Source organism: Heliangelus exortis, chromosome Z (genome assembly GCF_036169615.1).
Source record: "Heliangelus exortis chromosome Z, bHelExo1.hap1, whole genome shotgun sequence".
NCBI classification, from domain to species: domain Eukaryota; kingdom Metazoa; phylum Chordata; class Aves; order Apodiformes; family Trochilidae; genus Heliangelus; species Heliangelus exortis.
In genome coordinates this window covers 15,667,714-15,691,038 of record NC_092454.1, presented here as the reverse complement: position 1 = coordinate 15,691,038, position 23,325 = coordinate 15,667,714, and the positions used below count along the sequence as shown (strand labels likewise).

General features: G+C 42.7%; 2 protein-coding genes across 8 annotated transcripts; one reads left to right on the top strand and one right to left on the bottom strand.

The window, feature by feature from the left end:
• Positions 1–299: 299 nt before the first annotated feature.
• Positions 300–23,325, top strand: HMGCS1 (3-hydroxy-3-methylglutaryl-CoA synthase 1). 7 transcript variants are annotated; one of them, XM_071731625.1, is made up of 11 exons: positions 301–442; positions 2,694–2,800; positions 4,723–5,180; positions 5,574–5,699; positions 6,186–6,350; positions 7,054–7,222; positions 7,634–7,804; positions 8,497–8,603; positions 8,916–9,041; positions 9,313–9,476; positions 22,506–23,325. In XM_071731625.1, the coding sequence occupies exons 3-11, from the start codon at positions 4,733–4,735 to the stop codon at positions 22,524–22,526; spliced, it is 1,497 nt and encodes a 498-aa protein (XP_071587726.1). In that variant the 5' UTR covers positions 301–442; positions 2,694–2,800; positions 4,723–4,732; the 3' UTR covers positions 22,527–23,325. The 7 variants fall into 7 exon arrangements, with proteins under 7 accessions (XP_071587725.1, XP_071587722.1, XP_071587726.1 ...); XM_071731622.1 differs by lacking the exon at positions 22,506–23,325 and adding an exon at positions 9,863–11,617; XM_071731623.1 differs by lacking the exon at positions 22,506–23,325 and adding an exon at positions 9,863–11,617 and having other exon boundaries at positions 378–442; positions 2,648–2,800.
• Positions 13,184–21,853, bottom strand: NIM1K (NIM1 serine/threonine protein kinase). Its single transcript, XM_071731626.1, has 3 exons — positions 21,129–21,853; positions 16,019–16,287; positions 13,184–14,045 (listed from the first exon to the last, which is right to left on the bottom strand). The coding sequence occupies exons 1-3, from the start codon at positions 21,418–21,420 to the stop codon at positions 13,296–13,298; spliced, it is 1,311 nt and encodes a 436-aa protein (XP_071587727.1). The 5' UTR covers positions 21,421–21,853; the 3' UTR covers positions 13,184–13,295.

Sequence of the window (23,325 nt, the reverse complement as noted above, 5' to 3'; positions counted from 1 at the left end):
CCTCGCCGGAGCCGGCCACGCCTCGCCTCCCGTTGCCAGGCAACCGCCCGCTCGCCTGGCCGGGGACCCGGCAGCCGTCCTACTCTCACCCGCGGTGGGCAGCGCGCTCCCATTGGCTGCTTCCGCGCTGCTCTCGGCTCCCATTGGGCTCCCGCCGCCCCTGCTGCGTTCTGATTGGCCAGCTGCCCTCTGCCCACCCCGCGTCACTTTCTCACACCATTCCCCCCGCCTTCTCCGAGAGCTGCCGACCGGCGGGTGGGCGGGACCCGGGCTCTGGCCGCTGTGATTGGCGGGGGGAGCTGCCGCTCAGGGCGCGAGCCGGCGCACGGGCGGCGGGGCGGTTTAAAGGCGCCGCGCGCCGGGGCCCCGTGTTCTGACCCGATCGTGCGGGAGAGCGCGGGCGCGGAGCGGCGAGCGACAGCGGAGCCATCGCCTCCGACAGGTGAGGGCGGCTCGGCCCCCGGAGACCCTTGGGTGCAGTGTGCGCCGTTGTCTCCGCACTGCCCCCCACCCCCAATCGGCCCTGCCTCTCCCGTCCGCCGCGGAGAGGATCGCGGAGCTCCCCGCGAGGCGTGGGGATGGGTCAGCATAGCTGGGAGGGTGTTTGTGGTGGGTGCTGGCGCGTTTGAAGTCGTGCCGGCTGCGCGGCAAGAGAGGTGGGGAAAGAAAAAAAAAAAAAAAAAGAAAAAAGGAAAAAAGAAAGAAAGGGAAAAAACCCAACAACCCCCGTCTGCGTGTCTCTTAGCGTGGGTGTCAGCGCGCACGCCGCGTCGGGCACTGCCCGGAGCATCGCCTGTGGCGCGACGCTTCCCGAGCGAGCCGATATCCGCGGTGCCGTGGTCTCTGGAGTTACCGCCCGTCCTCACCCCCCCGGTGAGTTGGGGGTCTGCAGCTGCGGGGCTCTGCCCCTGCCCTGCGCGCCGCAAGGAAGCCTGAAAGCAGTGGCAGCTCAGCGTCTCCCTTTATCGCCTCTCCGAGTCGCGACAGAGGCGCCCACCTAAGGCGGGGAGGGCGGGGCGGGCGTGCTCCTCTGCCCCTAGGACTCCCCGTCGCGCCAGGCAGGGGCAGCCGAGTGCTGCCCCAGGGATGCCCTCGCCTGCCGACCCCCAACTCCTCCTCCCCCCGTGTGTTGAGGCGGGTCCCGGTGCTGGCGGTGCACCCAAAGGGGGGAATGGAACCGGCGTCCTCGCTGGGCTGGGTCCCCAGGAGCGCACTCGAGGTACCTTCTCCGGTCGGGGTGGGGCTTCCACGCAGTTTCCCGGTCTCCCACGTAATCCCCTCCCGTGGACGGGGGGTGAACGGGGCTGCTGCCTTCCCCCCTCCCCCGAGGCGGGTGATGGCGGTGAGGATGGAGCAGTGCCTGGTGCCCACAAACCTTTCGGCTCCACGGGGATAACTAGATGATGTCATAGCTGAAGCCGACAGATCATCGCTGTTTTAACTTCTGAAAACGAGCCCCAGGTGGCTCTGCTGTCAGAAGCCAAGTCTGCTCTCCAAGTCTTCCAGAGGTAAAACGCCAAAAGGAGTTAGTAACGAAATTCGATTCTTCTAGAAAACGGGCTGGGGGCTTATTTTCTAAGTTGAAATCAAGTGTTTTGCCTAAATTAAAACCTTGAGCAAGAAATAATAAATTTATTGACAAAATATTCTCAAAATCTTAACAAAGACAATGTAGACCACCAGTGGGGGGTTATGTATTCCTGGCAACACTAGCAGAAAGTAGTCGCTATTTAATGCTTCTCACTTATTTCGTACAGAATTCGTTAGGAGACATAAACCAAAGGTTTCTCTTTATGTTGTGGCATTTGGGTGTCTCAGGCTTTTAAAAGCAGTCACTCATTTGAGAAAGCTTTAATTTTCAGTAAAAACTCCATGATGGGATGTCGTTTGCCATTTGACCGGGAGGGGGACACAAAAGGCTGTTTGTTTTACACCAAGTGAGATGTTTTCCTGTCATGACTTAGGGATGTCTGACTGACGATGTCACATGGTCCATTTTCCTCGGTGGTCAGAGCACACTCAGACAGCAGTGTTTTTCATTGTGCTACAGCCCGGTCGGTCGCCCTGACTGCTGGTTACCCTGGGTATACTGGGTGAGACATGAGAAGACAACAGAAAAGAACCTCCCATCTAGTCTTCTGTAGAAAGCTTTCTGATGAGAGAACAGCAGGGAAGAAAATTAATTAGATGCTGGTTTTGACCAAAGAATTCTGTATGGAGAGAATACAAGAGTATTCACCTCACCAATAGTCAAACTTGGCCCTTACCAGTAATGCAAATCCTTTTGGCATGCTGAGTTTCCTAAATAATGCAATGCCCCGCTGAAAGCCACTGTTGCTCTATGGCTGTTAAAAGTCAGGTCCATTATGAGCTGCATGCATTGTCTTTTAGTGTATACCTTAATTAAGTCTCTGAGGGTGTTGGCAGCTTCTTCAGCTTTCTGGTTTTTGCAGCAGAACCAGCTCAGCACAGGGTACGAGACTTGGTCTCGGGGTGGCTGCCACTTACTGTGCAGAACTGCCAGTGATCTGTATTTGTTTAATCTTTTTGAAGAAAGTGAGGTGTTTTGTGCCAGAAAAAAATGGTTTTGTTTTGTTTTGTTTTTTTTTTCTCCCGGGATGTCGCCACTGGGGTGCCTTGCTTTTAGAGGGGGTGCCAGAAACACATCCTCCCATCTTCCTTCTCCTCTGCAGGTTCGGGCTTAAAAACTCAGCACCCTTCAGGCTCGCGCAGGCGCCGTGTGGAAAAGACAAAACAAAACAAAATCAGAATAAAAGCCCCACAGGATTTTTGGGTACTGGTGAGTTTTACTGAAGTTTCTTGGTTTTGGTTTTGTTTTGTTTTTTTCCTCCGGCACGGTGCTGCTCTGTTTCACGCCGCAAGGTGGTGACGGCGACAACTCTGCCGTCGCTTCGAGGTGACGCCCTCCGGGTGTGGACAGGCGGGCAGGGGCTGCCGCTTCCACACCCGGCGGCGTCGCTGGGAGGATGATTCTTCCGTGAATGCGCACCCTTCCCACAGCTCCGCGCAGGCGTAGTGCTCAGTGCCGGTTTATCGGCCATGGGATTCCGCAACGCGTAAGGGGCCGGGGCTGCTGTCGCCGCTGCCGCCGTGCGAGGTGGGGAGGCGGTGGGCGGTTGCAGTGGGCCTACGCTGCGAGAGGGTGGGATGGGACGGGACGCGACAGGACGCGTTGTGAGGTCCCTGCGCCGCGTCCGCCGGTGACTCCTTGGCCGGGTTCACCTTGAGGGGCCGGGACAGCGCCCGGCTCTGCGGTCCCTGCCGTCGGCGAGGCCCGGAACGGCGGTGGGCTGAGGTGAGGGGCTCCGTGACAGCGTAGAGTAAGGGAGAAGAGGCCGCGGTCGGTTTCGGAGCTGCAGGGCGCACAAAGAAGGCGAAATCGGTTGTTTATCTGAAAAATCGAGGCGGTGGAGGGGTGTACAGCTGTTGAGCAGCGCTTCTGTAAACAGTTATAATTAGCCTGTCCCTCAGGTTTACACGTTTAGATAAGAATAAAGGCTCCGGGAGAGATACTTAAACATTAAATAAGTTATTTTTGAAACATGGTGGGCACCATTACAGCTTTGTTAGTGGCAGTCAACCTCACAAGAACGAGCTCTATACACTCTTACTTTAGGGTTGTACCCGTACCAGAATACACCTCTGGCGCTTTCCCGACCCTTGTCCTAATACGTTTCCTGTAAAGTCATCATTCCTGAAGAAAAAAAAAGCATTATTCCTTTCTGCAGCTCATCGTGGTTTTATGTCTGAAGTTGAGTGAGGTCACTGTGACATTACTTTGAAAAGCAAAGGGTGCTCTGTAAGGATGTAAGCAAAAGCACAAGAGGGTAGTGCCTGCGGTGTCACTGCATCAAGGCTAATGTAGTAGTAGCACACAGTGTGTGTTCTGGGGTGTACTGCATCCTCAAGTGTCATGACAGTTTAAAATAAAAACGCCCAAGTCCTAAGGGAAGAATCACTGTGTCTTCATCTCAGCTTATGTAAAACTTCTCCAGGCCTGGTGGAGCTCCAGAGCACTGGAATGCCAAAGCAGAAAATGCTTAAAAAACCCACCCAAGTCAATCAAAGAAACAAAAAATCCCCACCACCACACCACACCACCCCCCCCCCCCAAGAAAAAAAAAAAAAAGGAAAAAAAAAAAAGAGGGGGTGCGGGGAGGAAAATAACAAACAAATAAAAAATCTGCCATTGCTATTGCAAGTATAAACAAAACTAAACAAGTCCTGGCCTGTTTGAAGGCAGAGGTTTCCTGGTAAGGATAAATTTTAAATTTAAGTTCTCAAGTAGTGACATATTAAAAAAATTCCAGTGTTCTATCTGGGTTGTGTGAAATTGAGATTTTGTGTATTAGTGGAGCAGAAAAATGGACACTGAGGCTAGTTCTCAGGCAGTTTACACTGTTAAGTTTGTCCTTTGTTTCATGTAACTCTCATACATCTCTTCATCTCCAGGGCTGACATTTGTATTTTCACTTAAAAGTACTTTGTGATATAAAATGTTACATAACTTCTAATGATATTTACAGTCTGTTCAGATAAAAGTCTCCCTGGCAAAAAAAGGCTTGCCATTTGAAAATGACCTTCTACTCAAAATGTAATTTTTCTATAAACCTACAGAAAATGGAAGTAGGTCTCTGAAAATGGATGTGAATAAATCAGCTTTTTTGTTTGTTCGTTTTCTTTCTCTTTTTTTTCTTAAAGGTTTGCCACAATGCCTGGGTCTCTTCCAGTGAATGCTGAATCCTGTTGGCCCAAAGATGTGGGAATTGTGGCACTGGAAATATATTTCCCTGCTCAATATGTTGACCAGGCAGAGCTGGAGAAGTATGATGGTGTGGATGCTGGGAAATACACCATTGGGCTGGGCCAGGCAAGAATGGGGTTCTGCTCTGACCGGGAGGATATCAATTCTCTCTGCTTGACTGTGGTTCAGAAGCTCATGGAGAGGAACAGCCTTTCCTATGATTGTATTGGGAGATTAGAAGTTGGAACGGAGACGATAATTGATAAATCAAAATCTGTAAAGACTGTCCTGATGCAGCTTTTTGAAGAATCTGGTAATACAGATGTAGAAGGAATCGACACCACTAACGCATGCTATGGTGGCACTGCTGCTCTTTTTAATGCTATTAATTGGATTGAGTCCAGTTCATGGGATGGTGAGTTCAGAATATTTTCTTGAAATGTTACATCATCCTCTGAATTGAATTTTTAATTGTCTGCTATGTAATTACAGTGTTTGTGTTTAACTGTATAAAACCCAGAAGGTAGACTGTTTCTGTCTTCTGATGTGTTTTTCTTCAGTGCTCTGGTCATTTGCCACTAATCAGTTACAGTGCAAAAGTTAATGATGTGGCTAATAGTCGTTGGTCCTTTCCTGTAAACTTCAGTGGCTGCCAGGTGATTGAAGTGTGGGTGGAAAACCCAGCACTAAAGTGCCTCTTAAACTAGGGGTTATCTCCTCTAAAGTTGAAGTGTAAAAAATGCTGTTTGGATAATAAAACACAGTAGGCTCTTGACTGTTTCTCACTGTTATCTCTGTGTTTTCACAGGACGCTATGCTCTTGTTGTTGCTGGAGACATAGCCGTGTACGCCACTGGAAATGCCAGGCCAACAGGTGGAGCTGGTGCTGTTGCTATGCTTGTTGGTCCAAACGCTCCTTTAGTTTTCGAGAGAGGTTAGTCCTGTCAGAAAACAAATACTGTTCAGACAGATAACTGGGTCCACTCAGAAGCCCATTCTCTGTTCTTATGGGTTGCCCATGGGCTGGATTAACTCCCACTCATGTTGGGCTAGCTTGTCCCAGACCTGTTGTAGGAGGCAGCAAGGAACAGCTAGAGATACTCCTATCTGTTTGTTTCCTTGGCGATTCTTCAATAAAATTGACAAAAGATGGACAAGAGCTGAATAATGCAGCACTCTGCCTCCAAGGCAAAATTATGAAAAAACTTACTTGTTTGTCCTGTTCAGTCCTACCATACCTAATAAGTGATTGAGAACTGTGGGAAACTTTACCTTAAAGAACCTGAAGCACTGTGAAAACCTGCTTGACTGGGACCAAATATTATTTGTATCCCCGTGGGTGTTAAAATGATGCATTCAAATTGGCTTAAAGCAGCTGAATAAAAGCAGTTTGCAACTTCTGTCTATTTCTGTCCACCAGGCTTGCGTGGAACCCACATGCAGCATGCATATGACTTCTATAAGCCGGATATGGTGTCTGAGTATCCTGTGGTTGATGGCAAACTATCTATACAGTGCTACCTCAGTGCATTAGATCGCTGCTACACTGTCTATCGCAACAAAATCCACGCCCAGTGGCAAAAGGGTATGTAGCCTCACCTGATGATTTTGCAAGATGTGGGAAATGCTGGAATGTGTGACTACACAACTGATTTTCAAGTTCTAGCATCCAAGCTAGAGGCTAGTATTTGTTTGTGTGTTCTGAGGTGATTGAAATGTTTACTCTCTCCCATAAAAAAGCTATTTCTGTTCTGGTATGCCTAAGAACCTGATAGAGTAAGCAGTACTTACTCTACAGGCTTTTGTTGGCATTATGCATAGTAGCAACTTGCTCAAAAGCACATTATTTTTCTGCTCCACCCGGGCTCTTAAAATATCAAGGTTAAAATACAAATTAAATGTAACAATACTGATTTTTGTTACCCCTTATTTTTCACAATGTCTTTGCTCATATTAAGAAGTAGAGGCATGAAGATTAGACAGGTAAATGAAGTTTATTATGCCAGAATGGCTGGGTAGACATATGGAGGTTCTGTTAAGCTTATAGCTTTTTCCTCTAGAGGAAGGGCAAATGTTGGCAGTTGGTGCAAGACCAACAAGAAGCTGATTTTCAAATAGATGAAGCACCAGTGTTTTAAATGAACCTGAGAGCAATGGTTAAGTCTTACGTTTGTCTCTTGAATGCTGATGTGTTTTGACGACTGGTATCCTGCTACCCCCTATCTTATTTTCATAGTTGAAATAAGTACTAAACATAAGTTGTAACACAATATTTCTACCACTTTCAGAGGGGATAGATAGACATTTCACCTTGAATGACTTTGGATTCATGATCTTTCATTCTCCATACTGTAAACTGGTACAGAAGTCTGTGGCTAGACTCTTGCTGAATGACTTTCTCAGTGAACAGAACCCAGAAACAGCAAATGGTGTTTTCAGTGGCCTGGAAGCTTTCAGGTGAGCATGGCTTTTGCTGTCTTACTTATTCACATAATGTAAGTTTTTTATACATAAAATCGTAGGCTGATTTGGATTGCAGTAGACCTTTAAAGGTCATTTATTCCAGCTCCTCCCCACAGCTCCTCCAGTGTGCAGGGACATTCACAACTAGATCAGGTTGCTCAGAGCCCCATCCAGACTGACCTTTAATGTTTCCAGGGATGGGGTACCTAACACCTCTGGGCAATATGTTCAAGTATTCCTCCACCCTCACGATAAAAACTTTTATATCTGTTTTCGTTATAGTCTGAATTTACCCTCTTTTAGCTTAAAACCATTACCTGATGTCCTGTCACAGTGCCTCTTTAAATCCAAGGTGTGTTTTTACTCTCTACTATTTCACTGTTTCTGAACTTTTTTTCTTAATAGGGATATAAAGCTTGAAGATACATATTTTGACAGAGATGTGGAAAAAGCTTTTATGAAAGCCAGTGCAGAGCTTTTCAACCAGAAAACCAAAGCTTCACTGCTCGTATCCAATCAGAATGGAAATATGTATACCCCTTCAGTATATGGTTGCCTTGCCTCTCTTCTAGCCCAGTAAGCATAAAATTGGAAAAAAGTAGTAGCATTTATTTGTGAAGTCATAAAAGGGTTTTTGTTTCAGAAACTCTTTTTTTAGAAATACCATCTGGCACCCTTTTTCTACTGGTTGTCTTAAGCAGAAAGACTAAAGTTAAAATGTTTTTCTCCACAATCACTTCAAGTGACAAGCAGATAAAAAATTTCTGATCTGAAATTGCTTCTTACTGCCTTTTACTGCCTTCCAAATGATGATCTTACTTGTAAGATCCTTTCTCAACCTAAAATTTGCACTCTTCCTTCCCCACAAAAAAAATTTTTTTGCATTGGACAGACTTTTACAAAATCATATTTACGTTTCAGTGAAACAATGAAACCATTACTCTTGGAAGCTTTATTCTGACTTTGCTTTCCAAGATGTGGTGGTTTGTTTTAGGCTTTAGGTCACTGAATGATGGAAACTGTCTGCCTTCTAGATGGTCATATTCTGAGCATTTCTTTTTGCTTTGTTTAGGCAGCTTTGGAAGTCATTATGTAACAGCAGGGTTTGCAACTGGGTTTTAAGTCACAATCTGTGCACATAGGACGTGAAATATATTGTAGTTAATATATTTGCTGTCTGTTTTTTCTACGCTAGTTTCACTTTCTAGGTATTTAAAATTGACATCTAGGCTTCATTCTCACTTTGAACAACTATTGCTCATTTGCAGATACTCCCCAGAGCAGCTTGCAGGACAGAGAATCAGTGTGTTCTCCTATGGCTCTGGTTTTGCTGCTACACTGTATTCCATCAGGGTTACACAGGATGCCACTCCTGGTGAGTTAATGGAAGAGATGTTAACTGATCCACTTGCACAGCTCACCTTTACCTGCCTTGCTACACTGCCCAGCAGCATAAGTACACCTGCAGAGAAATGCCTAGTGACAGTAATCCTTAATGTTTAAGGTTCTCCTTGGCCAATAATGTTCTTTAAACTCTCTTAATGTTATTATTGAATAATTGAGACTATTTCAAAATTGCTAAAAGTTTAGCTTCTGTAATGCAAAATATTTTGACTAGGCTTGGAATGTTAACATGCTAGTGTTCAGTTCTCAACACTGGTACTTACATGATGTTTTCATCTTGTAGGCTCTGCACTGGACAAAATAACTGCTAGCCTTTCTGATCTCAAAACAAGGCTTGACTCAAGAAAATGTATTGCACCTGATGTCTTTGCTGAAAACATGAAGATTAGACAGGAAACGCATCATTTGGGTAAGAACTTCATAAATATGTCATTACTGGTCTACAACAAAATGCTTATCATTTAATTCACTAGATGCTAAATGATTAGAGTGTAGGATAAAGGAAATCTCCTACCCTTTCTGCTTCCAAACAGCTTGTGTTCATTGGCTCACTGTGGCTGAAATGAAAATGCAGACTTGTCTTTTTTCTGTCTTTATTATATCCAAACTGTAAAGGTCTGTGTTGTGTAAAACTCTTGCCAGGAGTCAGCTAATGGTGTGTTTCTGGTTTTGTTTTACAGCCAACTATATACCACAGTGTTCAGTGGAAGATCTCTTTGAGGGCACATGGTACCTGGTGCGTGTGGATGAAAAACACAGGAGAACTTATGCGCGGCGTCCAGTCATAGGTGATGGACCTCTGGAGGCAGGAGTTGAAGTTGTCCACCCAGGCATTGTTCATGAGGTGAACACTCGGCACTCTTTTAAAATTTGATGCAAATGGTGGAACGGTTCTATCTGTTTGTCTTGGCATGTGCATGTATGTTAAAGAGGAAGTGGTTTAACAAGTTATATTAAATATTTTGCTAATGTATGTCACATACAAGCCAGAAGTGAAAAATCAAGCATGGGATTTTAAAAAGTACATTTCATCGTAACAAGAATGAAACTGCAGCAGAATGAAACACGAACAAACTGGCTCCTTTCACATAATCAGTTTGCATGAAGCATGACCAGTCTGACTTAAGACCAGCGTAGCATGAATGTGGTCTGAGAGTTGGACTAGCCATGAAATATGAGTGCCTGTGAACTAGAAAACTGTATTTAATGTTTTTTTTCCCTTCTTCTTAGCACATCCCAAGCCCTGCTAAGAAAGTGCCAAGAATCCCTGCAACAACAGAATCTGAAGGAGTTACTGTTGCCATTTCCAATGGGGAGCATTAAGATACCTCTGTGAGGTGGGAAATGGAACAAGATGTGAGGGTAGGGTGAGAAAGAGAAAAAGGGTTGCAGTAGTACAGTAGTACTTCATCGAAGCTTGGAAAACCTGTTCAAGCTTCGTGAAAAATTTGGACACAATATGGTGTGCTGATACTTATAGCATTTTCAGAACACTAAAATCATTAATATACTGGAGGTGGAGGGACTTGCCAAGAGGCTTTTGGGGATACTTTAACATGTTTGAATTTTTTTAATTGCTGCATAGTAGCTGTAGTCTATTACAAGGTCTGTGTACATAGAAAAAAAAATCTTCTGCTTGCTCTTTCCATGTAAAATGACTTGAAATCTACACTGTTAACTTCTACTTGTACTCAACTGTGTGGCAAAATGGTCCCAGCTTTTAATGTTAGGGTTCTCAGTGCCTTGACAATAAGTGGTCAGTCTTCTGAATACTGCACTTCTCTTCCCCTTAATCACCTTTCCTTTCTTCTCACGGTTCACATCCTATCACTCCATTGCTTCAGGAAAGGTGTAGAACCAAGTAACATTTAGTGCTGGAACAGAATCTCTCTCACCTATCTAAATCCAGAACAACTAGACCAACAAATGGCTTTCTTCCAAGAAACCTTGTGACCCACTGTGCTAGTTACTATATAATTCCTCCTAACATCTCTGTTACGTGCTTTATACCCATGTTATAAATCACGGCAGCCTGGGAGGAAAGAGGAAAAAGAGGGTAGCAATTTTTTTTTCTTCTTCTAAAGATATGGGTTTGTTGATTTGGCACCTTTTAGGATTGTTTAGTAGATGTATCTAAGGGAGTAGAATTTTCAAATAAAATTTCTAGATATCATGGAGCTCATTTAATTGGCAAATGAAGGGATGAAGATCACTTTGGAGCTTTGGCCTCTCACTAGTCTTCATATAATACATTTCTGAAAGACTGCTTCTAACTTCAAATTTGGTTTCATACTTTGAAGGTCTTCTCACTAATAGCTGTACTGTAGGAGTGGAGTCATTTATTTTTTTGTGGTTTTTTTCCCTGACATGCAACTTAAAAGCTATACATTTTACAAGTGGTAGATAAACAGTGCTAATGGGGAGTCCATTCTGGTGAATTTTTAAAGCCCAGATTGGAAATAAACTATGACATGAGCCTTGTAAGCTTGTAATATATATTTAAATTGAGCTAATGTACAGAATGAAGTTTTGTTGAATTTATTTCTTTGCTAATACTACAAAGTTACATTATCTAATATGAAGTAGCAAAAAATGTTAAGTTACAATTAGTCTGTTAAAATACAATTTTTTTGTGTGTAATGAAGTGTTTGTATTATCTGTCACTCACTGGGGTTTGATAACTTGCTGTATTTGTACAGTCAAGCCTTGGTCAAATAGTTGTTTATTATACATTGATGAATACTAATCTGTTTGTTCTGCTGAAAATGATGGAGCGATGATGCATGATGATAGTGTTTGCAAGTATTTTGATTTAGATTGACCTTGTGAAAGTTGGCACCAGAAAAAGAAATTGCCATGGAACAAAGTCCATTGCTGGCAGTGGACAAGCCAAGAAGTGAGCTACTGGCACACAAGGTTAACCACAGGGACCTCACAGTCTGTGAGGCTGATCATTTATTAAAATAAAGTTTGAGATATTTGAAACCTATTGGAGTAGTGCTGACTTGTTGGGTTTTCAGGATGCATTTTTTTTCTTTAACAGGAAAGAGAAAACTGGCTCTGTGAAAACCTGAAGGTGGTGGGTTCACAAGTTCTGTGGACCTTCTGCATCTTTCTTAGTATCATTCCATAACAAAAGTGGAAAGAAAGGGCTGTTCAGGTTGGTTGCAAAGCCATTATTTCAGGGCTATGTTTCAAGGTAACTTAAATGCTTTTATATGGAAACTGATTGAAGTAGGGGAATTAATTCCAATCTTTTGAAACAGTTTGTCTCTATTACTGTCTTACCAGAGGTGGTATTGTTTTATCCCCCTTAGAAAAAGTGAAGGAGGATTGGTTCTTGCTTTGTACATACCTGAGCCTTATGAAGTCCAGGTGCCCATGGGTGGCTTTTCAGAGTCATTCAAATGTTGCTTATTTACATTAATTACTCCTTTTAAAGTCAACTGATCATCTCATCGATCCCTATAACAGATATGGCTTCCTGCCCTTAAATTTTAAAGCACTAGCTGTGTACCTCTTTAAGCTTTGCATCAGTTTACTTACCTTAAATTAAAATTGTTCGGGCTCTGCCTCTTTGCTTGGGCATGTCAGGTGTGCCTGTTTGGAGGAGGACAGCTGTTTGCATTGGAGCTGATGGTGTTGAAGATTAAGGTATAAAACAAGCAATTAAAGCTGAAAATAGGAGCATCTGCATTCTCAGAACAATTGGATTTGTCAGGCTATCCAGCTTCTGCAGTTGTCAAGTGTCAAAGTGGGCTTTGTGCAGCCCTCGTTGCCTAAATAGTATGGCAGGAGTTACTACAAGCCTGTAATGCTCAATATATAAGTGGGTTTTTGTTTACTGATTGCATTCACCTTACTGAGAGCTAATGATGAAGCCAGAATTTAAGCTATGTGTGTTTGAAGTATGCTTAGATACTTCTATTTTTTTTTTTTTTAGTTGGAAGGCAACTGATGTCCAAGCAGTTCTAGACTGTCACAATTTTGCAATGGAAGGTGTCAGAATGTTAGTAGATGGTAGCACAGCCAGTTCCTCACTGGGAGCTGTAACACATGTGCTGGGCTAAAGCAGCATATCTTAATTAACCTTTCTGAATTATGGCCAGTTAGGAACTATGGTCAACAACAGCACTGCTGTTTCTTTAACACTATATTAAAAAAAAAAGAAATAGAAAAAGGTCTGATATAAATTTTACCGTGTCTAATTTGCTAAAGAAGTCTTAAAAAAGAAGTTTAGATTGTGGTCTGTTTTCTCCTTATATTTAGTTCTCTGCAAAAACTGCCCTGGATTGCAGTGGTGAGGTTGTGTCAAACTGAGTACAACTGGTACAACTTTTCAATAAGGCAGCTGCTGCACGCCTGTACTGACAGTCTACCAAAGTGTGTTAAATGCAATACCGCTTGATTAACACCTCCACTCACGATCCCTTACCTGTTTCATTGTGGTTCTTGCACTGGCAAAATCATGCTTCTGGAGAAAGGGGCAAGTAAGCATGTAAGAATGCTCTATTTGAGTGCTTCACTGAGACTTGAGAAATACTAAGGAGATGAGGCATTTTTGGTTTATTCAAAAATTACAAAAAAATGTTAACACCAGGACTTGCAAAGAGTGATTAAAACCCTTTGTCAAATGCACAGAGCAGAAAGCCTGCAATGCTAATTATAAAATAGAGCACAACTTGGATGTGTGCTTCATCCCACTGTAAGAACTGATTCCACTGCTCAAGTTCTGTTCCTTGGGGTCTGGATGGGACATTATAGGAACACATTCAAGTGCCCTTTTCTTCTGTACCCTGTGCAAAACAATTCTGTAGACCCCTGTTATGGAGCTGCGTGCATCTCTTCCTTGGTTATTTTGAATGTGCTCTTCTGTGATTCCCAAATCTCCTAGAATATTTTTCACTTCGATTTCTTCTTCTTTGAGTGAATGGATGTCTGATAAGTGCTTTGGATCCAGCTGAAATGGCTGTAAAGGTTTGGGGTACTGTATCCCTTGCATCCACTCACTGTTCATAATAAGTTTGACAGAATATCGTTCAGTTGGAACTGGCCGAAGGACTCCTTTTATCAGTTTCTGGCAACTTTCTGAGAGGCAGGGAGGCAAAGTATACATCCCCTCAAGAATGCACTTTTTCAGTTTGGCCACTGTATCTGCCCGAAATGGCATGATCCCCGTTGTCATGAAGTAGAGCAGGATTCCCAGTGCCCAGATGTCTACGTAAATGCCAATGTAGTTTTCATCTCGGAAGAGTTCAGGGGCAGCATAAGGAGGAGAGCCACAAAAAGTGTTCAGAGTTTCATCTCTTCTGCTCATTGTGCTGAATCCAAAGTCTCCCACCTTAACACAGGTGTTGCTGGTGTAAAAGACATTTTCTGCTTTCAAGTCCCGGTGAATGATATTATTCTCATGCTGTAGAACAAAAGGAAATTCTGGTCTTAGCTTATTAATAGGAAAGTTCTTAAGTGACTAGCTCTTGCCATGGATTAGTTACAACATAAGATGAAGGTAGTTACTTTGGCCAAAGAAATAAGCATTGCAATGACATCAGAAATTTAAAATGTTAAATTGATTTAACATCTTTACTGGCACAAAACCAATACAAGTTGGTGGAGAAGAGAGGAAGAAATATTGTTTGTGTTTTTTTAACAATTAGCAGCCTCTTGTTAACTAATACCATTTATTTTCATTTAGAAATTTGTGATGGCATCGTGGCTAGTTCTGCAAGGCTAGATATCTTCATGTACAAAATCTATTTTTTCAGGGTTCAGACCACTTGCAGTTACTACTTTTCTGTGATGATGTAAGTAACAAAAATAATTTCTTTTTAACTGATTTAATTTTGTGTACATTGTAAGCTTGTGGACTTAAGAAATGAAAACATTTTGTTCACCACAGATGTAAGTTGCAACAATTCTCTTGTGTGATTGAGTGTCCTATGAGGACATGGTTGCAGGAGAAAAGGACCACAGACTCCTGCCTTGTGCTTCTTGTTGATACAAGACACCAAGTTCAGTGGTGTCCTCTTGTTTTAGATATCTAAAATAAATACATATGCTGTACCTTTTTTCCCTTGGAAATGGCAGTATGAGCCAAGGACTCACACGGTTTTTGTTCTGCTTAGTGGCAGTATACCTGTCTCAATCAGGTAAGGATTTAGCTTCATCTTTGAAAAAAATAGGAGGAATGGATGTGTTTAAGCACTCTTTGCCCTACAGTCTGAAGTGACAAGGTGTTTCTGGAGGCATTAAGGAAACCCTTTGGCATCCTAAGGTTTTTAAGCTGTTCTCAACCACAGGCAGGGTTCTTCTGTCCTCATGCAGACTGGCTGCAGTCAGCTGTGGTTTAAGCAGTCTGGATTTGATAGCAAAAGTAAAAAGTTTTGTAGAAGTCTATGTGTACAAATAAGGGGGATTTGCCAGTTTGGTAGTGTGGGTTTAATGCTAAGAAATAGGTAGCAATCTTGAAACAAAGTTCCAGCAGCTGCAGAGTACCTGTCCTATCATAAAGGTGTTGATGCTAATCCATCATTTACAGGACATATCATAATTCTGTTGAAATACATAAAAAAACACATACTGTTCATATATGCCATGAGCAGCTTGTAATGCAGTTTCTAGATGTCTGAACTGGAACACCCTTGCTTTTGACTTTGCCAGAGGCAAATACGAGGCAGGAGTATACGAGCCACTGGAGGGCACCCTGAGACAGCTTCTCAAACGTGCAGAACAGTCTTCTCGTGTTTTTAAGATCTTGTTTGAATTAGCTTCAGTTACTCTGCAAGGGTTACTGCTGGTACTGAAGTAGTTAATTGTTCCTTTTCTGCCTTTTCAAGATGCTTTGAGCTCTGCGCTAATAGCATCATCCTAAATCCAGATACTAAAGACAAGTCAAGGGGAAGTGACTTGATCAGTGTTAACTTCACAGATTGTGCCAAAGTGAGGATTGGGAATTAGCTGTCTTAAGTGCTAGTCTCCCCCACTGATTAATAAGCAAGCTTCTTCTCTGGAACACTTTCTTCTAGCAGAAGTGTGACTGATTTTACATTTTGAAATAGGTGCAGGGAAGGAATGAAGCTTTGTAGCTGATGCCTAGAACCACTTTAAACAGACCTCTGTGTTAAAAAGGATGGTTCTGCCCACCAGGTGTTTCCAGTTAAGTCCTTTACCAAAAACTGTCAACAGAAGCAGTAACTGGAGGTGGATTTGAAAGTTCATTCAAATACCTTTAAGATAGCTGTTCCCTAGCTGTTTTGCTCTTCAGACGTACAAGCCTGAAATCTTGGTAGCAGTAAATCAAGTAAACTGAAAACCAAAAGACACATCCACAAAATCTGCTAGAGTAGTGAGGGGCAACATGCCTGTGGTGGGAGAAGAGCAACTTACCATGTGCTTCACAGCAGACACAATTTGGGAGAAAATTATTTTAGACTCTGTTTCTAGCAGCTTCCCTTCTGTACTGATTTTAGTGAAGAGCTCCCCACCTCCTGCATATTCCATTACCAGGTGCAGTTTTGAGAGTGTTTCCATCACTTCGTACAGTCTGATGATATTTGGATGGTGCAGTTTTTCCATGCTAGATATCTCACGAGATAGCAAACGTTGAGTCTTCTGGTCTATTTTTGTCTTGTCCAAAATCTTAATTGCAACTTTCTCTGAAAAGAAAAAAATGTTTCCATGTATAATTGCAATAGATGGAAATGGTAATATTGCTCACTTGCAGATACAGTTTGTTATCCAAGTGCAATAAAATTTCACCTCTGATCAGGGTAGGTGAAGCTGAGGGGCCCGTGAAGCCCCTAGAGACACTTGCCCCTTTCTGTCTACAGCAGCCTACTCATGGCTGAGGTAGCAAAGGGCTGGTAGTGTTGCAAGTGTTAATCACACTGTGGGCTGCTGTACACATTGTGTGCCCTTGCTGCCAGGCTAATACATGTCAGGTGGCCAAAGCATCTCCTTTTGGTGTCTACTGCTGGTAAAGAAAGTCTGCATCCCCATTGTTAGCTCAGTGGGCTTTGCATGAGGTAGGCAGGAACCTGGTACTAGCAGAATAAAGGAGGTGTCAAATTTAGGTGCATTGTTTCAGAGCAAACAGGAAAACTTGAGGGTAACTTAGAGGCTCTGGCTATAAGATCATCGTGGAGAGGTGTTTTCAAGCTGCTATGACTTGCAGAACTCTTCCCTAACTTCTTATGTCATAGCCTCACAAATTCTCAGTTATCTAAATCAGTATTGTAGAGCTTTGCCTTTCTTGGGGTAGCTGTGCCAGAGTTTCTGGGTATGAGTCAATTCCTAGTACTGTGCAGAATACAGGAAAAGTTCATTTTTATGTCTTTATGCCACAGAGTCCAAACCACACAGATTTTATTCTAAGGAAGGGAAAAAACACAAGTGAAGTAGCATAGTAAGACAGCAAATCTACCTGTCCTGCACCGTCCTGGTCATGTAAAGCTGCTGTTAAGTTCTGCATGTTTCTGTACCACATTTACAGTGAAGACAGGGGCCATAAAACACAGCTGCATCACATCACCAGGGTAGCTTAGAGCCGTATACATAGTGACCTATTTGTATTTATCATTATTTCTTTTATGTTACTGTATTAAGGGGTAGGTTGTGGCTTTTTGTCTTCACTGAGTTGAATGCAGCTGGTATTTAAAGGATTAGTCTGGTTAAAATACCGTGGCTTGTCTGATATGTTAGGATGGAAAAATTAAACTGGATCATAGCAATAGAAACAACTGTTCCTAGAAAGGGTTTTTTTGTCCCAAGAATATCTTAGGCAAGCATTCACAGACTTCTTAACAATTAATCACTTTTATTGAATCTTTCAGAAGAAACTTCACCTTGGTTTCTAGCACGTGGGAGTAAATTTAAAAAATAGTGTACTTTTTAAAGAGAGGAGTGAGAAGGCTGTTGTATGTATGTTCTGGTATAAAAACATTCAGAATGTTTTTACTTAACATTATGAAGGTATTTAACTCAAGTTTAATATTTTGGCATATCTAAAGGAAGTGTTAAGAACAGACGTGTACAGCTGTGTACTGATCAAGAAAACTCCATGTTTGGTATATTTACCTTTCTTAGTGACAATACATGCAAACACTGATCTCCCACCTAAAGCACAGCAGATGTTCCAAGCAAATGTGATTCCTGTGGAAGGTGCTGAGCTGTCCCTCTGAGTTCTTTCCCACACTGCTGCTCTCTGACCTGTTCTGTACTTTCCAGTGAGTCTCTCAGGTGAGCGGGTGCCTGCTCCTGCCTGGTGCTGATGGTGGTGAAGCAGGAGGAACTGCAGCTACTGAATAGCAACAGCAGACGACACTGAGCCTGCCAGAGCTCTGACTGCTCACCTAGGGGTGAAAGACTAAAACCTTTTTCATGTTGGTTGCATATTGATCCCCTGAACCAGGAGGGAAAAGCATCAGCTCACAGCAGGTAACAAGAACAACTAAATGCTTAGATACTACAGGGATAAAAATTTTTACACTTTTAGCTATGTAATTGCATCATTACATCTTGATTTATAGAAGTTGGTGGCATTTGGGCTTTAAAAAATAATTTAGGTTAAATTCCTTTCCCATCCTTCTGCTGGAATTTACTATTCCTCCTGATCTGTTTTCCTGTAAAGTTTTAAAAGGAAAAAGGGGGGAAAAAAAAAAGTATAGGTCTGAGGGGCTTGATCCTGTTCACACACCATTATAAAAAAGGACCAAGCTCCTTTAAAGCTACATTACTGCAGCTGTGTATGCACAACATGCAAAGAAAACTATCTTACCTAAAGTGTAACATTCCTAACACACTTTTTTTTTTTAAACTAATTTTTTCTGCTTCCCAAAAACACTTGGTTTACAAATCCTGCATTACCTTTGTGTTGCTGAATAGAAGGGGCTTTTTGGCAGGCAGCTTATTTACCATAATACCATAACTGTAGCAAGATGTTTTGATAAACTGTGTGTAGGATATGCTGAGGTTTAAAAAGAGCTAGCTGAAATCTTAATAAGAAAAGTTTGGAAGAGATTGAGAAATAATTGCAGGAAAGTATTGTATGTTGTAGGTTTAAAAAGAGCTAACTGAAATCTTAATAAGAAAAGTTAGGAAGAGATTGAGAAATAATTGCAAGAAAGTATTGTATGTACTGTATGGCAAAAGGAAACAAAATAGAAACACAAGTTAAGCCAAGTTAAAATTGCTTTAAAAAAACCCCAAAGTGAGCTAGGTGCCTGGACATTCCTGCCTTTGCAATTGGTGTTTCACATTAGACTTTTTTTACTAGCTGTAAATTTTGGACACTTTTAATTGCATCTGTTCAGCTGCGTTCTAGCACTACTGCTCTCACACTTCTGTCAGCTGAAATGTATGTAAAAACAATGTTACACAGAACTTAAGAACCTAACATTTCTTAGCAAGTAGCTGCAGGTCTCCAGAGAAAATATGACAAAATTCACATTAATAAAGTGGGCAATGCTCCTGAGTAAGCCAATGCATATCAGAGCACCAAAGATTTTCCTGTATCCTTTAAGCAACAAAGAGTGCCCTTGTGAAAGAAACAAGGTTCATCATCCAGTATGAATGATCGTGCAGTTTTTTTTCTCTCTTCCTCTAGAAAACATTTTTCGTGTATCCTGCTTTGACAGATCACAAGGGCTACAGTTTACAAAAGCTCATCTTACTAAAGAACAAAACATTCCTTTTTTTAATTAAGAGTGACATGTAAGGAGAAGGACCATGCTTAGAACTTAACACTATGTCAGTAGAAGAACTGAACAGTCTCCTAATGCATTTACCTCCCCCTATCACAGGGGCCCAAACAGCATTAATAACAAAGCTCTTGTATTTATATAATCAACAAAGCAAAGACTGGTACTCATTAGCACATTGCAGGAATATCATTATCAGCATAATGATGTGCATCTACTGGATGCACACTGGAAAAAAAAAGAATCCATCCACGTGTTGTGAATGCTCCTATTCTCCTATCCACATACTGTATTTTATGAGTACAGGTAAGCTCACAGGCAGATATTATTAAGAAGATGGTTATCCTTCATCCTCCTATTCTCATTGTAGTTGCTGTTAGTATGGATAATTACACTCCTCACCTATTGAGCCAAAACAGCTACTAACAAACCAAAGAAAATAGTTTTCTGGTGGAAAAAAACCCTTTCCAAGAAAGAAAATAGTCTGGTTTTGGTATTTAGTTTGTCCAAGCTTACTTCAGTATTCACTGAAGCTCTATTTTTTTTAGTCAATCAGCTCTATTCAAATGCTAAAGCAACATATTTCCGAAGTAAGTTCAACAGGTAACAGGTTCATCCAGATCAAATTTATAACTTCTTTCATTATCATGCCTCCTGTTGCCAGTACAGGAGCATCATTTCCTCCAACATAAAGCACAGGACAGTTTTCTCTGGAAGGAGAAAAAAAAATCAAAAACAGAAGAGGAAATACTTTGCTGTGGGCCAAGTAGAACAGAGGTGTTTTTCTGGACTAAGCAAAGCCAAAAAATCCACACCCAGTTAAAGCAACACTTAGGCATGGGCAAACTTAAATTTGTAAAAATAAAGACCATCAGTTCTGCACTTTGATGCCCAGTGCAGTAACTGCTGCATGCAAAGGATGGGTGTGAGCTTTCACACTTCCTCAGTCTGGGATAAATAACATGGTTAGAGAAAAATAACAGCAGATGATACAGCATGAGGGCTTTGGGGCATATCTCCCCTCACCTGCAAGATGATGGATGGAAGGAGAGTCCATCAAAATGGAAACGAAAGACTGTGAGCAAAAAAACAAGATAGTAGTGTACAAAATTGCAGGGAAAGCTAGTCATCCCTGAGGGAAAACAAATGCAGTTTCTATTATTGCCAGGCAGTGAGAGGCAGAAGAAACAGGAGAGTTGGAGACAAGTTCTGAGTTTCCTGTACCTGCTCAGCTCACACCTATAGCCCTGCTCCAGCTTTTTATGTTAATGAGCGCCTGCAAATGAATCAGTAAGGCAGGCTTTAAATTTCTCACCAAAATTACTGTGACCAAAAGCTTCATCCATCCTAGTAAAGTTTGCAATGAAACAGGAAGTCCTGTTAACTCTGCAGGCAGGCATCTGCCTAGCCAGGCTGCCCTGAGGGTTTGACCTGCAGTCCCTGAGCTGGAGCAGGGAAGAGAACAGATGGACAGGATGAGTTGCTGAAGGGGAGGCACAACACCAGGCTTTCAAAGTGTAGAGTGTTTGAGCCATGTGATATGTTAACTCCATGAAGGGCAGATTTTCTTCTAATGGCTGCCAGCCAGAGAAAATGTGTTTTGTTTCTTTTAAGCCTAATCCAAACCCAACCATTTACCTGTGATCTTACCTATAGATTCACTCAACAACAAAAAGAAGACACATCCAAGCCATATGTGTATTTAAGGTTCAGGCAGCATCTTTTTCCCAAGGAGTTCCATCTGTACACATACAGAATTAGGTGTTCAGCACACAGTTGGCCCACACAGCCATGCCTACCTTTGGTTAGGGAATGAATTCCAAGCTTCACTTGCGAGAAATTCCCACTTCCTATTTCTCCTCTGACTCGATAGAAGCCAATTCTCTTTCCCAGGGTTAATTCTTTCACCACCTTTTCATTATGGGACATATCCTGCATTAGTTTCTCTAATGGGGTCAGCCTGGGCTGGCTGCCCTCTTCATCTCCTCCATAGCACTCCGGCTGCCCACCATCTTCCCTGCTGTCCTCACGATGCCACCTGGCATAGCGGTGTTTTCCAAGACCTCCTCCATTCAGATATCCTGTTGTCATAGTCTATAGGGTAATCACTTCCCCATTGAACAAGATGTCCCAAGGAGGAGTTTAAATGCAGTAATTCTGTTTGACTATGCACATAATGGACACTGTGACAAACTTAACAAAAAAGCAGCTTACCAGAAGTCCAAAGATTAGTTTGAAAATTCATTCAGAAACAAATCTGGCATAGCTACATATTGCAGTTCTGTTCAGAATTGAACGTAAAACTGGAAGCCATTTACACCCATCACTCACTAACAAATTTAGTGTGTCAGGGTCTTCGTCTACAAGGTAAAAGAGGCTTTGCAATTAAAATTGCAAAATTTGTGCAAGAAAGTCGCAAATTTTTCACAGTCTATGCAGTACATTTGACACATGCAAAAAATTTAACATCAATTTTCAGGCTTTAGGTTGTTGCTTTGACAGATAAAGGTAAAAAAAAATAGCTGATTAACTACTCTGATTAAATCCAAATGCATCCAGTTCACTTTGAATGCTGACCTCAGAAGCGTAGTTGTCCTTCATGCTCACACCAGTCCAAGGGGTGAACGCTGGATGTGCCTTTGGTTTATTCTTCAGCCCATGAGCTTGTCACTGTGCCTTGGAAATTTCACTGTGCCTTGAAGTTTTGCTGCAAAAGTTTGTTCCTCCTCTGCTTCCTCCTCATGGCAGGTTTTTACAAAACAGCTGATCCTGGAAGGTGACAGGAGAAGCATAATCTGTGCACCAGGCAAAAGAAACACTGCACCTCAGTGTCACTGCAGTCACATGGGAGGACAATACAGGATTAAGTAACTGCAATGTCACGTTAACCCTCCTTTATTTAGATGAGCTTTCTTTAGTGCCTTGAGCCGTCTCAAAATTTTGCCAGATGCATGGTGTTCCTAAGCAGGCAGATGAAGAAAGTCATTAAAACCCTTACATAACAGCCATACGCTTCCCTAAATGACACCACAGCACAGCACATGCCATTTCACCAGTTTAACTCTGTTTCTTTGGCAGCACGGGTGAAGAAGTCCTCAATACAAAATCACTTACCTTTACAGCAGTTCACCATTCTTTTATTCTCAACCTTTTATTGCTTCAACCTTGAAAAACAGGAGTGGATCAGGAACTGCTAATCATGCAGCCACATGCCTAAGGGCAGTGAGCAGGGCAGGAAAGCTCCGAGATAGCGCAGGCGGTGGCAATGTGCTCCTCCCCTCCTCTCAAGCCTCCAGCACCTTCCGACTGAGGAACACGGGAGACATCTCACTGCCGTCATCCACAGATTGACCAGACTGAGAAGGAGAGAATTAGAGCAGTAACTCAATGACTGGAGCTTAGGGAAGGTAGACAGTTACCTAAGATGCCACACTAGAAGGGGACATGTGACACTGCGAGGTGGAGCTACCCTCGAAACCCCCATCTCCTGAGTGACAAGAGGAGCAGAGGGCAAAGGCACCACAGAAGGGCAAAGAAAAGGCAGCTGGCGACTTGAAGTGGAATTGGAGCGGCAGAGAAGCAATCAGCTGCTTCTGCAGAGTGGCCAAGGCAGCAGACCCAGCCTCTAGGAAGCTGCTTCTTGCCCTGAGATGCGTGAGTGATTTTGCAAATAGTTTAACCTCTCAGGGCGGCAGCTACACCGCCAACACCTCTGCCCAGGGAGAAGCAGGGAGCCTGGTTTCTTCTCACCCTCAGGGTGCAGGAGGATCTGTCATTTCTGCCTGTCACTTCTCTGAGCCAGGGATGACGCTTACTGTGTGTGCTGCAAACTTACAGCTGACTGTTTGGAACAGAAAAAGGGAGAACGTATTTGTTCCACGATGCCTTTGAACCCTTGCTACTCCTTTTGTTTCACTCCTGTTTGAAGAAAAGGGATGTTTGCATACAGACAAAAGTATAAAATAATAATAATAAATCATCATGTGTTATTCCCTG

Bases quoted from the DNA above. Each gene is read 5' to 3' on its own strand.
- HMGCS1 (XM_071731618.1), top strand. From the start codon at position 3,003: ATGCGCACCCTTCCCACAGCTCCGCGCAGGCGTAGTGCTCAGTGCCGG. The intron at 5,181-5,573 runs GTGAGTTCAGAA...GTGTTTTCACAG, and splicing joins TGAGTCCAGTTCATGGGATG to GACGCTATGCTCTTGTTGTT. The intron at 9,042-9,312 runs GTAAGAACTTCA...TTTGTTTTACAG, and splicing joins ACAGGAAACGCATCATTTGG to CCAACTATATACCACAGTGT.
- NIM1K (XM_071731626.1), bottom strand. From the start codon at position 21,420: ATGACAACAGGATATCTGAATGGAGGAGGTCTTGGAAAACACCGCTAT. The intron at 16,288-21,128 runs GTAGGCATGGCT...TTTTCTTTTCAG, and splicing joins AATTCATTCCCTAACCAAAG to AGAAAGTTGCAATTAAGATT. The intron at 14,046-16,018 runs GTAAGTTGCTCT...TTTGTTCTACAG, and splicing joins TGTCTGCTGTGAAGCACATG to CATGAGAATAATATCATTCA.